General features: G+C 36.8%; 2 protein-coding genes across 8 annotated transcripts; both read left to right on the forward strand.

Moving 5' to 3' along the window:
• The first annotated feature begins 3,913 nt into the window (after positions 1-3,913).
• Positions 3,914-9,024, forward strand: LOC136235844 (70 kDa peptidyl-prolyl isomerase-like). Of its 7 annotated transcripts, none has more exons than XM_066025906.1 (13): positions 3,914-4,295; positions 4,386-4,472; positions 4,556-4,813; positions 4,918-4,998; positions 5,076-5,156; positions 6,625-6,819; positions 7,286-7,375; positions 7,476-7,651; positions 7,818-7,940; positions 8,037-8,183; positions 8,299-8,426; positions 8,510-8,624; positions 8,758-9,024. In XM_066025906.1, exons 1-13 carry the CDS (start codon positions 4,097-4,099, stop codon positions 8,875-8,877), a joined length of 1,800 nt encoding a protein of 599 aa, XP_065881978.1. In that variant the 5' UTR covers positions 3,914-4,096; the 3' UTR covers positions 8,878-9,024. The 7 variants fall into 7 exon arrangements, with proteins under 7 accessions (XP_065881978.1, XP_065881979.1, XP_065881980.1 ...); XM_066025907.1 differs by having other exon boundaries at positions 4,174-4,295; positions 4,370-4,472; XM_066025908.1 differs by lacking the exons at positions 3,914-4,295; positions 4,386-4,472 and having other exon boundaries at positions 4,769-4,813; positions 4,913-4,998.
• Positions 9,025-10,145: 1,121 nt separating this feature from the next.
• On the forward strand, positions 10,146-13,582 carry LOC136201443 (serine carboxypeptidase-like 7). The gene is made up of 14 exons (XM_065992102.1): positions 10,146-10,376; positions 10,467-10,612; positions 10,695-10,771; positions 10,856-10,978; positions 11,196-11,298; positions 11,563-11,600; positions 11,733-11,834; positions 11,930-12,016; positions 12,084-12,245; positions 12,320-12,391; positions 12,565-12,683; positions 13,048-13,161; positions 13,245-13,290; positions 13,362-13,582. The coding sequence occupies exons 1-14, from the start codon at positions 10,237-10,239 to the stop codon at positions 13,443-13,445; spliced, it is 1,413 nt and encodes a 470-aa protein (XP_065848174.1). The 5' UTR covers positions 10,146-10,236; the 3' UTR covers positions 13,446-13,582.
• The last annotated feature ends 1,292 nt before the right edge of the window (positions 13,583-14,874 follow it).

Genomic DNA, 14,874 nt, shown 5'->3' on the forward strand with positions numbered 1-14,874 from the left:
CAGACGACGCTTCTCCCAGTAGGCGTCTGCAAGAAATTAGATGCTTGCAACAGAGACTTCATATGGGGTTCGTCAGTTTCAAATAGAAAAGTTCATCTAGTCAAGTGGGATGAAGTTTGCAAAGACAAAAGAATTGGGGGGCTTGGAATAAGATTGACCCATGAGTTTAACATTGCTATGCTAGGAAAACTTAGTTGGAAGCTCCTGACAAAAAATGAATCGCTTTGGGTGGAGGCAATCCATGCGAAGTATTACAGCAGAAGGTCGGGCTTGGATATCTTCCGGAAAACGAATTGCCAGTTCCTAACTTGGAGGGGAATTATGGAGGGCGTAGAAGCGGTAAAAAGAAGAGCATGTAAACTCATTGAAGGAGGCCGGCAAACTGCGTTTTGGACCGACGTTTAGTGCGGTAATGTTACTCTTCACTCTCGTGCGATGATCCCGCTTCAGCCCGTGGAGCTTATTCGAACGGTTAGTGACTATTGGGTCGAAGGAAATGGCTGGAACTGGCTTGAGCTTGAGCCGCGCCTCTCGGTAAATACCTTGTACGAATTAGCGTCGTTGGTAATTTTCCCTAACAATGACGCGGAGGACGCATGGTATTGGCGTGAGGAAAATTCTAGGAAGTGTTGGAAATTAGGCTAAGGTATAGCAGCGGAAATATAAAATTTTAACCTATTTCCATTTAACCACAAGATCCGTTAACCGTTATTTCATATAAAGAAGAATAAGAAGAAATACCTTTTAGAAGTTCTATCTACCGTTGCAAACGAAGTGCCCACAACTTCAAAAGAGATAGAAACTGTCTACCAATCTGCCCCTATCAGAAACAGACCTTCCAGAGCTCCGAACGACAATCTCTTCGGTGGAAACGTGGAAGAATATGTCTAGAAGCTCCTGTCCAAAAATCGCGACGATCCGACGATTCAATCTCCGGAAATCCGCGAAATCGTGAAATGGCCTGATGTAGAAGTAGTAAAACGAATTTCTCCCTTTTGTTTGTTTTTCTTCTTCGAGTTCCCAAACACGAAATAAAACACGGGAAGATTAATTTAGTATCAACCGTTGAATAGCAACCAAAGTAGATTGCCTCTAACTAATCAACACAAGATCAAGGATAAAAGAAATAGATGAAAATCAATTGATGAAACGAAGCCGTAGAGAAATCTCGTCCTCGAACTAGGGGTGTCGAATTTTCTCTCACTTAGACTAGGTGAATTTCGAAAATCACAAGTAGGGTATGGCTTGCTTGGATTTCGAAAATCTCAAGGGAAGGGGTATTTATAATCTCTTGTATCTAATCCCTAGTTAGATAGAATTAGGTTACTGAATAGGAATTCCATTCGGAATAGAATTCCTAATTATTATCTCACTATATATCTAATATATTAATGATAATAATAATAACCTCATTGGATAATAATAGGAGTATATTAATCTAATTAAAACTCCTAACTTAATTATCTCTTAATTAATTTAATTCATATTCCTAATCTAATTAGGATTAACAAAATCAAATTAATTATTCATGTATGTCACTACATGAATTTCGACCCCCTTATGTCCATGGGCCTTATTGGGCTCAATTGGGCTTCTATCAATTAATTAACATCTATCTCTCTTTCAGGTTCCAAGTCTTATGTGTGATCCATTAGGTTCTTATTGCTTCTAGCCGTATGCAACGTTATTAAATTAATTTTCAAAGAATTATATTTAATCTTTGCATAACGGAATGATGTACAGAGTATGTGATTAGCAAGTCCGTAATCATTCCCCCAGAGCTATAAGAAGACAGGTTGATTCTGTCGTTAACCTTTTCGTATTAGTTACAGTATAATTTGATCCTTTATCAACTACATCCTTGAACTGAATCTTATGACTATGGGTGATGTCAAGTCACATATAGCGAGACGTTCGTTTTACTTGTACAGGCCGAGTCAACTCAAAAAGATAGGTTAAGTGAAATCTGTATTTCTTACTCTTAAGCTATCACCTTGCAAGGATTTAGAATCGAGTCTTCCACAAGCGATCCATGGATGTATCTCCCATTTATCGGGAGTGATAAATGCTCAATCCAATATATAACGACTCCGCAATTACTTCCTGTGATACCCAACGTCTACTGTTCACACCCCAGAGTCATCTCTGTTAAGGATCGTGTTACACCAGAGTCAAAGCATCACATTCCGTAATCCAGAATACCAATTAATATTCCTTTGAGTCTGAGGATTAGTTATACCTATTAATACCAATGAGATGAACAGGTGACAAGGATGAATCTACCCATCCTGTTATCTCAAATCGGATCCTCAATCCTAATGAACAACGTTTCATCGGATCTATGTGAAGCTTGTGAGATCAGCTTTCTGTCGGATAGAAGACATTGTTACATACAAGTCTCAACAGTGATATGTCAATCCCAAACATATCACCTGACTTGGGGTGGTTTTAAGTTTATCAGTTTACTATAAAGTTTTGTCTCACTTCATGTTTGTATGAACACTTTATAATCACTTTAAATAAATTTACGGATTTCCTTTTATTAGACTTTATTTAGTGCTTAAAAGGGATTGCCTTTATATAGTTATAAAACATATATCTCATTAAACAAATGATATAAAGAACAATTCATTTACATTAAGTGTGTATCCTAGAACAATTGTCTATAGGACACTAAACCCCAACAGGAAGTACTCAGTGAAATCTTGTTATATGCTGATGCGTGGTTTGCCGAGGGAGACGACTGATACGAGGGCGTGGAAGGCTGTCTAGGGGCTGGACGTTCATTTGGCTCGTTCGCCGCGAATGCATCCTCTGCAATCAAATCCGACACAGGCGACAGCTAACCACGGATCCGAGCTGCAAGTTGTGTGGTGCAGAAGAGTCGGTTCTACACGTATTACGGGACTGTTCTGCAGCAAAGAAAGTCTGGGAGGAGCTGATAACGGTAGCACAGGCGCATGTTTGGTTTTTTCCCCTCCCTTGTCAGAATTGGATTGATGAGAATTTAAACAATTGCAACCGTGTAGAGGGTATTGAGTGGAATATAATTTTTGCAATTGGAATTTGGTGGATTTGGAAAGTAAGGAATAACAGCGTTTTTAATGAAAATGGTTCAGATGAGCTGCTAGCCGATTGGGTTAAATTCCATGCTCGAGAATGCGTTTCAGATAGGACCAGTAACGTAACAGGTCAGGCCCACAGACACCGCGATGAGAGACATATCGGTTGGCTGCCACCGGAATCGGACTAGTTAAAACTGAATACAGACGGCTCAAGTAAAGGAGATCCAGGTTTGGCGTCAGTTGGCAGTCTTATTCGGGATAGCTCGGGTAATTGGATTTCGGGCTTTCTGGTTAAGCTTGGAATTTGCTCGGCGCTTCTCGCAGAATTGTGGGGATTATATTTTGGCCTTCGTCTGGCGTGGAAGGCGGGAATCCTTCGAGTGTTCGTTGAGCTTGATTCATTGACAGTTATTTCCTTCATGAACCACTCCTCGGTTGATCACCACCTGTTGGGCTGGTTAATAAGGGAGTGCAGAAAATTCAAAGACAGAGATTGGGAGGTGCAGTATCAACATGTGTTCCGAGAAGGTAATAAAGTAGCTGATTGGATGTCAAATTTTGCAGGCTCAAGAGCTCTGGGTCATCACGAGTGTGATGTGCCTCCTGCAGGCCTTCAATCCATTCTACTTGTAGATCAGCAAGACCAGACTTGGACTAGGATGATTCAAAGCTAATGTTTTTATTTTTAGTTTAATTTGTTTTCCTTTTTCTTGTGTTCTCCCGGGCGTTTGTGCCTTCCTCAGCTTCCCAAGAAAAAAAAAAAAAACAAGAGAGGTGGATGAAAAAAAAAGTTTAGGGCTAATCAGTCTTTTTTGACAAGTTCATGGGCGGAAGGTGTATTAATCCATTTATAACACATGCTTCAGTTTCCGGTAAGTTACAACAATGCTCCTGAAGACAAAAGTGTATCTCCATCCTATCGTGTAATCGGCGTTCACGGATCTGTCCTAGGAAAGTGCCACGGCTGCAATTGTCGCTTCTAGAGAGTTCAAATTTCAGTGTTGTCGATCGGCGGAGAATCGAATAGCAGGATGGTGACGGAAAAAGGCCCCTGCTTTGCTGATGTTGAAGACGAGGACGAGCTCGATGAAGAACCAGGAGAGGTGATCGAATCAGCTCCCCCTCTCAAGGTCGGTGAGGAGAGAGAGCTCAGTAACTCCGGTCTCAAAAAGAAGCTCCTCAAGCGTGGCGTGGGCTGGGAAACCCCTGAGTTCAATGACGAAGTCACTGGTACAGTGCTATTTACATTTTTTCTTCGCCTTTTGATATTTTTCTTTCAAATTTTGATCTAAAGGGAAATTTAGAGCTGATTGAATGCAGTTCACTATGTCGGGTCATTGTTTGACGGCACAAAGTTCGATTCTACAAGAGATACTGATGAACCTGTAACTCTTAAACTTGGTGAAGGTGGCGTTCTTATTTATCCCTTTTATCTTCTGTTTTCTTTTTCCTAATTTCTTTGATAATTTCTATATTTTTGGGTTCCTTAGGTCAAGTGGTTTCTGGGTTGGATAATGCGATAATTACCATGAAAAAGGGAGAATGTGCAGTATTCACCATGCCCCCTGAGTTGGGATACGGAGTTGCGGGTCGAAATGGTGTCCCACCAAATTCTGTGGTTCTGTTTGAGGTTGAACTCATTTCATGGATCACGGTGGTGGATGTGAGTAAAGATGGGGGAATCGTCAAGAAAATTATGGAGAAGGGACATAAGATGGAGAGCCCTGGTGATTTAGATGAAGTCCTTGGTACTTTTAACTTCTCATTTTTGTGGACTTCTCTTTTCCTTTTTGATAATGACTGACCTTGAAGTTATGAATTTAATCATGTCCGTGACCTTTGGTTAGTGCAGTGAAGTATAAAGTGGCCATCGCTGATGGTACTGTTATAGCAAATACACCAGAAGGAGGAGTTGAATTTCATGTAAATGATGGTAATATTGATACAGTGGTTATATCAAATAGTTTTTCTTCATTAAATTTTGTTAATCAAGAACGTTTCCCTTTTCAGGTCATCTATGCCCAGCATTGCCAAAAGCTATCTTAACTATGAAAGGAGGGGAGAAAGTTGAGCTAATTGTCCAACCTCAATGTATGTTGTTTCTTATTACTTGGAAATACTTGTAGATTGGTAGTCTATCTTACATGTAATCATTTTGGAGATGTTAATTCTTTCCGTGTGCTGATTTTTACTTTAGTTGCTGGGAACCCTTCTTATGGAAGAAGATATATCGGCAGACCTTAGTGCAAGGTCAGTAACTCTCTGCTACTCCAAGGATAGCAGATAAGGAAGCAGAGTGGCTAGCTTCCCCTGATCGCTACATGTATCCCCCTTTTCTGCTTTGGGGGGGGGGGGGGGGGGGGGGGGTGTTTGTTTTTTGAACCTAGGATGAGCAAAAAAGGTCCTTTCCTGTGTTGCACTAAAAAAAGGACTTTATAGAAAACACTCTTCTCTTGGGTTTCTTGCTACCGCGCCGGCCGCCGCTCCTTTATCCTCTTTCTCTTTTGTGCACCTGTGTATGGTGGGGGTGAAGGGAATCATTAGACTGTTTGAAGTGCATTTTATGCTACCTATTTTAGGGTAATGGAAGAGCTAAGTGGCATCATGGAGTCTCTTTGTTAATTATGAGATATAAATTGGGGCGTAGTTGATATTGGGAGAATGCAACATAACTGGGCTTTATGCTGGAGAGATGCTCATGCTCACAGAATGTTGTGTCACATGCTTGTAGAAGCAAGTGATTTGACATGCTTAAAATGGCAAGAACCTTGTTATCATATTGCTGAAAACTTTTATTATAGGAGTAGGTCTTATTCCTTGAACACCATCTAGAGGTGTGCTATAAAAGTTTCCGGAACTATTAAGCTGGAGAAACTTATACCCCCTTTCTATTAAGTGATTTTGCAAATATAAGTATGCCTCTTGAACTGCCTAGCTAGGTTACTTGGACAATATATATGCATATCTATGTACCTTTACATTTATGTGCTGCATATCTATGTTTGTTGATATGTGCGAGTGTTATATTCAAAATTTACTTTGCATCTAGTGATTTGTTTTAATGTCTGAGATTAGGTTATCTAGGAGGAAGCTCCAGGCTTTTCATCTTATGACTAAAATTATCCCTTAATTACTTGTTTCGAAGGAAAAAAAGGTTGATCCGCTGTCTTTTCCATCCTGTTCTTACTCATACCTACATGGATACTTGTGTCTTGACCTATCATGTCGAATACTATCCTCATTACAGCAGTTAGATTGGGTGTACCTGTTTTAAGAATTTGGGGCTGAAAATGTAGGAGCTCCAGTACCAAATGAGATCCCTGACAGGAAAAGGTCTATGTACCTGTAGCCATCCTTTTGGACCCAATGAAGTGGAATACTGATGCTGCAGGAAGATAAGTTGATAAGTTAGTAGAACTGCTTCTTTCTAATTACGACACTATGATCTATATGACTGCAATGGAAGTTCATTTTAAGAGTTCAATTTTGATTGTGCATTTAATCCTATTATCTCAAATATAATTTAATTTCATTCACCTGAATTAAGAGAAAAATGCAGATGGTTTTGGCAAGGAGGGCAAGGATGCTGGTGATGGAACCCTTTCAGTCCCACCGGATTCGGTGCTGAAATTGGATTTGGAATTGGTGTCCTTCAAGCCTGTTGTTGATGTTACTGGTGATGCTAAGGTATTCAAGAAGATACTGAAAGAAGGGGATGGCACCCATGTTGCAGATGAAGGTGCCATTGTAACTGGTAAGATTGGTTTTTTCATCTGAATATTAAGGATGTATTGATAGATGCACATTTGATATTTGAGGTGACTTTACATTTTCAACTCATGAGTGCCGAACTGTTGGACAAAATTTTACCACTCAATGCGGGACAAGTGTACTTTGTACACCTTGTTGTTAATTGGGGTATGGAGAGCGAATGTTAATTGGTATTCCCATTGTAAGATTAGCATATATATTAGTTTCTCCTTTCTTCTTATGAAGAATTGGTATGCACTTTTAGATTCCCGAATCAGCCACTTTTAGCTGTCTAAAAAGCATTTTGCATATAAAGGTGCCTCTTGAAATCCAGTGCTTCAGAAATTTTGGGAGAGTTCAGACTTCAGAATTATGTGATTGGGATGCACTTTGATGAATTTTTTTTTTTTTAAATTTCTTTTTCTTGACCAGTGTTATGAAATGATGCCAAATGCCCATCGTTCGTGCAGTTAGCTATCTGGCTAGGCTACAAAATGGGACTGTATTTGAGAAGAAAGGACTTGATGGGGAGCAGCCTTTGCAATTTACTACAGATGAAGGTTAGTGCAGCTGATTTGATTTAATTTGTATTGTCGTTAAATTGTGGATTTATGGTCAGGGGAAAACTTGAAACCATACTACTTGCAATTATGGGTGTAGAACAAGTGATTGCTGGTTTAGATCGTGGAGCATCAACAATGAGAAAAGGAGAGCGAGCCATATTGACAATAAATCCTGAATATGGTTTTGAAAGCATTGAAGCGAAGCGAGATCTTGCTACTGTACCCCCCTTTTCAAAGTTAATCTATGAAGTGGAAATGTTGGATTTTATAAAGGTAACAGTAGTGATAATGATGTTGAACTAATGATGAAACATTCAAAATCTTCCCCCAGCTCACTTTTTACTACGAAAAGAACAAGGAAATTCCTGAGCAGTTCTTGTCTTCTTTGCTCGAATTTGTGATGATGCGATGCCAAACTTCTCTGTTTTCCATCAAGTAGGAAAAAGTGCCATGGGAGATGAATAATCAGGAGAAAATAGAAGCTGCTAATAGAAAGAAAGAGGAAGGCAATCTACTATTTAAAAGTGGAAAGTACCAAAGAGCGAGAAAGAAGTATGATAAGGTAGCTCAATGATTAGCATCAAACTGAATGAATAGACCTAAGATCATGTTTGGAGATTTTTAATTTTATAGTAACTGTTTGTTACCTAATAATTAGGCTGCAGACTATGTTGTAGAAGAGGGATCCTTTGGAGATGATGAGCAAAAGCTAGTTAAATCATTAAGTGGCTCTTGCTGGCTGAATGGAGCAGCATGTAGCCTCAAACTTAATGATTTTCAGGAAGCAATCAAGTTATGTTCAAAGGTGAGTTTGCTAAGGATAAACAGTAACCATTGTACCTTGCATATTCTGTATGCCCTGGCATGTTTATTTTGAAACAAAATATCATGTTATATTGAAAATTTCATCTTTGAGATAGGTACTAGATATCGAGTTCAACAATGTAAAAGCTTTATATAGGAGAGCGCAAGCATATATTCAAACTGCAGATTTGGTCTCAGCTGAACTAGACATCAAGAAAGCTCTCGAGGTTGATCCTCAAAACAGGTACTGTAATACGCCATCTAAAAAATGAAGTCACAATAGCGCGTTTTCTACATTCAGTCATTTACTGACCAGTTTCTTTTCAGGGAGGTGAAGTCACTTCAGAAGACACTAAAACAACATGAAGCAGAAAGCAACAAGAGAGATGCGAAGTTCTACTCGAACATGTTTGCACGAATGACGACATCTAGTGCGGCAAAGGTGAATGATGTTATTAACTATTACATGGTTGGAACCTAGCTATTTGGGAATACCTTGTAGAGATTCTGGTAATCTGAGGAATGGCATGGTTTGTTAATGAGTGGCAAATGAATGTGTTGAATTTTTTCTGCAGAAATTGAAGGTTGAGAAAGCGGAGGAAGAGAAGAAAGATGAAGAGGCCATGGTGATGGAAATGGAAAAGGAAAATGTTGGTGATACTTGTGGTTCCTTCGAGAATAGCAATGGTTGCTGAGCCTTGTTACAGAGAATGTATTTGTAATGACCAATATGAAACATAGCGTAGTACTGAGTAAACAATTCTTGGAATATGTATTTGGATTACATGACATTGATATGTATTGTTTGGATTATAATGTAAAATAATTAGATTGCAAATGAATGTGACTCACCACAAATTAATTTTACAAAAAATCCAAGTTTATAACATAATTTTAGAAACTAAAGGACTTAAAAAAATAAATTCCATATATATATATATTTATATACAACTCTTCAAAAAAATAATTTACAAAAAACTAAAAAATTAAATCAATTACATATCTAATTAAGTTAATTTACAAAATAAATAAATAAAAAAAAAGAATAAAGAAAGAAGAGAGCATAACTTGTATTTTGGGTGCAATTGCACCTGAACTCTTCTTTCTCATTTTAAGAGGTAATTTTTAAGCATCCGGTTAACAACAACCTCTTATAAAAAAATTGTTTACCCACCATCCCTAGAATGAGAATAATTCCCTATGAAAGTCCAAATTTGAGGCCATATTGTATAACTTGTCAAAAAAATTTGACACTTAGTAGGTTTATATCTTCCGTTAGTTAGAGAAAGTTTTTTTTTTTTCTTAGAAAACTTGGTAATTTTCAAGCTGTGTGGATTTGTAAAACCTGGACTGTCATTCCGGGAGTCAAACTCATGGTTTGATGAATTGAAAATTGTTTACCACAAATCATGATTTTGTAACAACTACCATAATTAATCCTTAACCCCCTTATCTTCAGGTGACCATAAACTAGCAATTAACAGTTAGCATAGGCATGCAGCTTCTTCATCTTCAAAGAAAACAAAAGCAAACAAGATCTAAATCCTTGTTCATACTTAAAATTTTAGAATCCTAAATGGACCCGCTAATCAGTACTTGCTGCGTCACCATGGACCGCATTAATATGAACTTTTTTTTCAAGATACAAATTTTGATTGCCGGATATGTACCTTTTTATATTTTCTGGGAGGGACATGGGCAACATACCAAAAAAGTGGAAACCTCCAATTATGAACTCTCATACAAGTTTGTCATTACGTTAATTAATTTTCCATTCATCTTAGTCATTAAATGTAAAATTTCTCCTACATTTGCTTGTCGTTTTCCAGAACTTCCTGATTCGGTTTGATTTGCTATAGAACAAAAATAAACAAGATTAACGTCTCTATCTCCGACAGTACCATACAATACAAGATCACGTCTCTACTCTTGTCCAACCATTTTATACAAAATTTCTTCCTTCCTTATCATACCAAACCCGCATCTTTATACACTACTAATCACAATTTAATTAATAGATTGAATGAGTCTTACAAAGGGTTAATTAATGAGTAATGGAAGCTGTGTATGCCTTATTCTGCATTCTTCTTCTTCTGGTATTTCAAGGTTGTTCAAAAGTTGCAGTTTCTCAGTCGTCAAAAGTGGAGTTCCTTCCAGGCTTTCAGGGACCTCTTCCTTTTGAACTAGAAACTGGGTCAGTATATTTTCTATAGTCAATTTAGAAAGTGTAAATCTTTATAAAATTGATTTTGAGGAGATTAATGGGTATGGGTGTATGTATCAGATACGTTGGTCTGGGTGAAGAAGAAGATGTGCAGCTATTCTACTATTTTGTCAAGTCACAAGGGAATCCCAAAGAAGATCCTCTCTTGCTTTGGCTAACCGGAGGACCTGGTTGCTCTGCCGTCTCCGGTCTTCTCTATGAAATTGGTATTGTTTTAGGCACAGAAATTTTATAATACTTACTAATGCACCCGTCTAATAAATGACTAATTTTTTTGAATGCGAGCAGGCCCATTAAATTTTGAGGTAGTGGAGTACCATGGGAGCTTACCCACATTGGTATTGAATCCCTACTCATGGACAAAGGTTATACACACTTATCTGTAGTTTATACCAATTAATTTTATGTTGAGATGAATCATGATGCGTGAAATTGGGGACTAATTATAGGTGGCCAGCATAATTTTTGTTGATTCTCCGGTTGGCACCGGCTTCTCTTACGCGACAACACAACTTGCTTCTTTGTCAGGAGACTTCTTGCAGATTAACCAAGTAGATGACTTTTTTAGAAAGGTAAATAACAACCTCTTTCTATACTAGTTACAGGGGTTACAGATGGTTCGTTGATCCCCATGACTTAGGGAGAAATAAGGAAAAATTATAATTACGGAAGGAAATTTCTGTTGCTAAATGTATAATTTCTGTTGGTAATTACAATCTATTTGTAACTGCTCTTTATACATATAGTTTTATTTTCCTTAACCCTAGTTTGTTATTTTGATCTATACAGTGGTTAACAGATCATCCAGAGTTCGTCTCGAGTCCAGTCTATGTCGGAGGGGATTCGTTTTCTGGCCTTCCTCTTCCGGCCTTAATTGAAAAGATCATAAATGGTATACTGGGAAATAGTTTTTTAATTTCTTAGAGCATCTTCAAGAGACTCTCAGTGTACTCTCTAAGAGGTGGAAAAAACGCTCTCTATTAATAGAGAGGATGGAGAGGCTCTTAGTGATTTGAGGAAACACTAAGAAGCTGTTATAGCTAATTTTTAACTCTCACTTTTTAAATTTTAACTTAAGAGCCAAATTAAAAGGTTTTTGGAGATGCTCTTAGCATTAATCCTATCTAGCTGTTCTATAATGATTGTATTGCTGCAGGAAATGAAGAGGGTAGCAAACCATTTATAAATTTTAAGGTCCGCAATTACAACTTTCTTATTTCATTTATTGGTGAATCGTTTTACCATTTCTGCTATATATGTACTTCCCCAAAAATGTTACACGCAAATTTAAACGTTGGAAATTTGTAAAGTAGTTAATGGTTCCAGGGGTACCTTGTCGGCAATGCTGTTACGGATGTTATTCTCGACGGAAACTCACCAATCCCATATGCTCATGGGATGGGACTTATCTCTGACGAACTCTATGAGGTTAAATCCTTATAATCCCTACATTAATTCAGAACCGGTGAAAAAGAAAAGAAAAGAAAAGAAAAAATATAATTGCTCTCACTACTTGTGTTCAGTCATTGGAGAAAAGCTGCAGAGGACAATATGTAATCATAGACCCCAGAAATTCAGAGTGTTTAAATCATATGGAGGAGTATCACAAGGTGCATATATATTTGATAAGAATAATTAATTAGGTTGTTGAGATGATCCTAATTAGTGAATTATCAGTGTACTTCAGGACTTGATGCAGCACACATCTTGGAACCCTTTTGCGTTTTTGCCTCTCCAAAGCCAATAGAGATATCATTTCATAAAAGAAGATCTCTTAATCAGAAATTTTTAAACAACTTTGCAGATTCTGATCCACCACTTCCAACAATCGGCTGCAGGGTAATTATTCCACTAATTCTTCTCTCTAATTATCTCTTAATTACTTTCTAATCGCTTGTGTTTGATGGCTGTAGACTTACTCTTATCTACTTTCCAAGTATTGGATGGATGATAAAAGTGTCCAAAAAGCACTCAACGTCCGCGAGGTATGAGATTAACAATTGAAAAATTAGCGTCAAGATCATTTTACCCACGCTTTTATTGACAGAAATATGTCGATTTCTGACGGCATATTCCGTGTAGATCTTGGATTTTCTGGAGTGATTACACACTTGAAGATAATAAGAAATCAGAATAAATTTAGTTTTACTTTGTGCAGGGAACAGTAAGGGAATGGCAGAGGTGCAACTATGGAATACCATATAAGCATGAGATTTTTAGCAGTGTTAAGTATCATTTGAATATAGGGAACAAAGGTTACCGTTCGATAATCTACAGGTTAGACATGCCTCTACAACATTTTGATTAATGTAGTTTGGTTGCTGGTATACAGGGGTGAACCTAAAGGGGTTATGGAGGGTCCGTCAATCGACTATTCGGAGAAAATAACAAAAAAGTTATACTTACGGACGTCAGTTCCGTCGTTAAAAATAAACAATCTGTCGTAATTTCGTTAGTTCCACCTAATTTGACACTATTAACAAAACTGGCGACGATTGTTTTCGCCGCTGATTCTTAATCCCAAAATTAAAAATCTTTCTTTCTAAATTTTTATCCATTTATATATCGAACTCTCAAATATCTGGTTATGGCTCCGCTACTGCTTGAACATATGATTAATTAACAGAATGTGTTTAAACAGCGGGGATCATGACATGCTTATACCATTCGTGGGAACAGAAGCATGGATAAGATCTCTAAATGTTTCCATCATTGATGAATGGCGACCGTGGCACCTCGATTTCCAAATTGCAGGGTACTCTACTTTGTTGTTGTCTCTTTTTTAATTTGTATTAAAGATTAAGTATATGAAAGTTTTGAATTAGTACTGTTGTGTAGATACACAAGAACATACGCGAATCGGATGACATTCGCTACAATTAAGGTATGTGAACAAGATATTTTCAGTTAATACAATTTTGTAGGTGTTATATGCGTGAATATTTTGTTTTTCAGGGCGGAGGACATACTGCTCCTGAATACAAACCCGCAGAGTGCTTTGCAATGTTCAAAAGGTGGATAAGTGAAGAACATCTGTAACTACCAGATGAGTTGATCAGTTAGGCAAAACCATATATTTATCAACTAATTAAACAATAAAATGTTGTAAAATAATTGAACTCAATGCTCATTGCAATAATTAAAATATGATTTGGTCTCACATGTTATAATTACAATCTAACACCGGATCTTTTTTTTTTTTTTTTTTTTTTTTATATCATGGTGTTAACATTAAATCAACAAGTGTTAAGGAGTTGATATCTTTATTTATTCATCAGCTTTGAGGTTATATTTCCCACTTTGTTATTGTTATTGGTAAGACAAGCTGTAAATCCTTATTGAATTGAAAGTGGATATACAATACACATTAATTACTATTACCTAAACTACTTGTACGTTTATCAAAACCACAACTAAGTATTTTGATCGTGATATTCATAATTTTATAAAGCGAGAAATAATTGGATGTATTGATAGAAGAAAACTTGTTTGGAAGGTCCGATGTGATAATCGAATAACTATAAAATTAGTCCGTTTAAATTTTTTGTTACGTAGAAATAAAATTGATCTTGCTTGGTAACGTTAGGAATTAAAATTGCACAATTTCATATGTTAGAAGTAAATTTGCAATTACCAAAAGAAACAACTGGGGTAAATTTGGATCATACACTATTAATTAGAAGGCAAAAAAATCTTTCACCATTCCGATTTTTGGTTGTTTCGGTCCAAGGGTGGACGTACAGATTGGAGGATTTGTCGACCTCTGAATCTGGAAGAAAATGAAAAAAAATTATAGTTACCGTGTTAAAGATTAAATTTCTTTGGTGATGCAATCAATTTTAACATCATTATGGAATTCATAATAAAACATTTGTATTTCTTACTAATTTTTTTGCCCATTAACCCCAAAAGCATTTAGTTGTGGCTCCGCTAGTGATTGAGTCCATAATCTTTTATTTCAAACAAATATCAGTCTCTAATTATTATTTTTATTTTATCACAATAAGTCTTATGTTATTTCAAATTAGTTAGTTGTAAACGTCCAATTCAATTAATCATTTCATTTCTATTTACCATTACATTTTTTATAGTTGGAAATAAGACTTTTACATTTTTTTTTTTTTTTTATAGCTACATCACACATACAACAAATAATTTTCAAACTGTAACAATACAAATTTCAAACCCCAATAAAATGAATAACATTTTGTTAGAATGAATCTTTTTGACCTACTACAAAACAATGATGCCCATCCACTTTACCCAAAGTTTGTTATCCTCATAGTTTCATATGTACTGCCATAGGCATATATCGTTCCGAGCTTCATTAAAAGGACAAGATTATAAGGAAAGCCATATATTCTTTTACTCATTTTATTATAGGTTTGGTCCCACCCGCAGTTTCCTGATTTTTTAGGCTACATATATTAAAGAACAAAAAATAAAACATCTTTTGCTACTCCACAAG

This window comes from Euphorbia lathyris, chromosome 7 (genome assembly GCF_963576675.1).
Source record: "Euphorbia lathyris chromosome 7, ddEupLath1.1, whole genome shotgun sequence".
Lineage (NCBI taxonomy): Eukaryota > Viridiplantae > Streptophyta > Magnoliopsida > Malpighiales > Euphorbiaceae > Euphorbia > Euphorbia lathyris.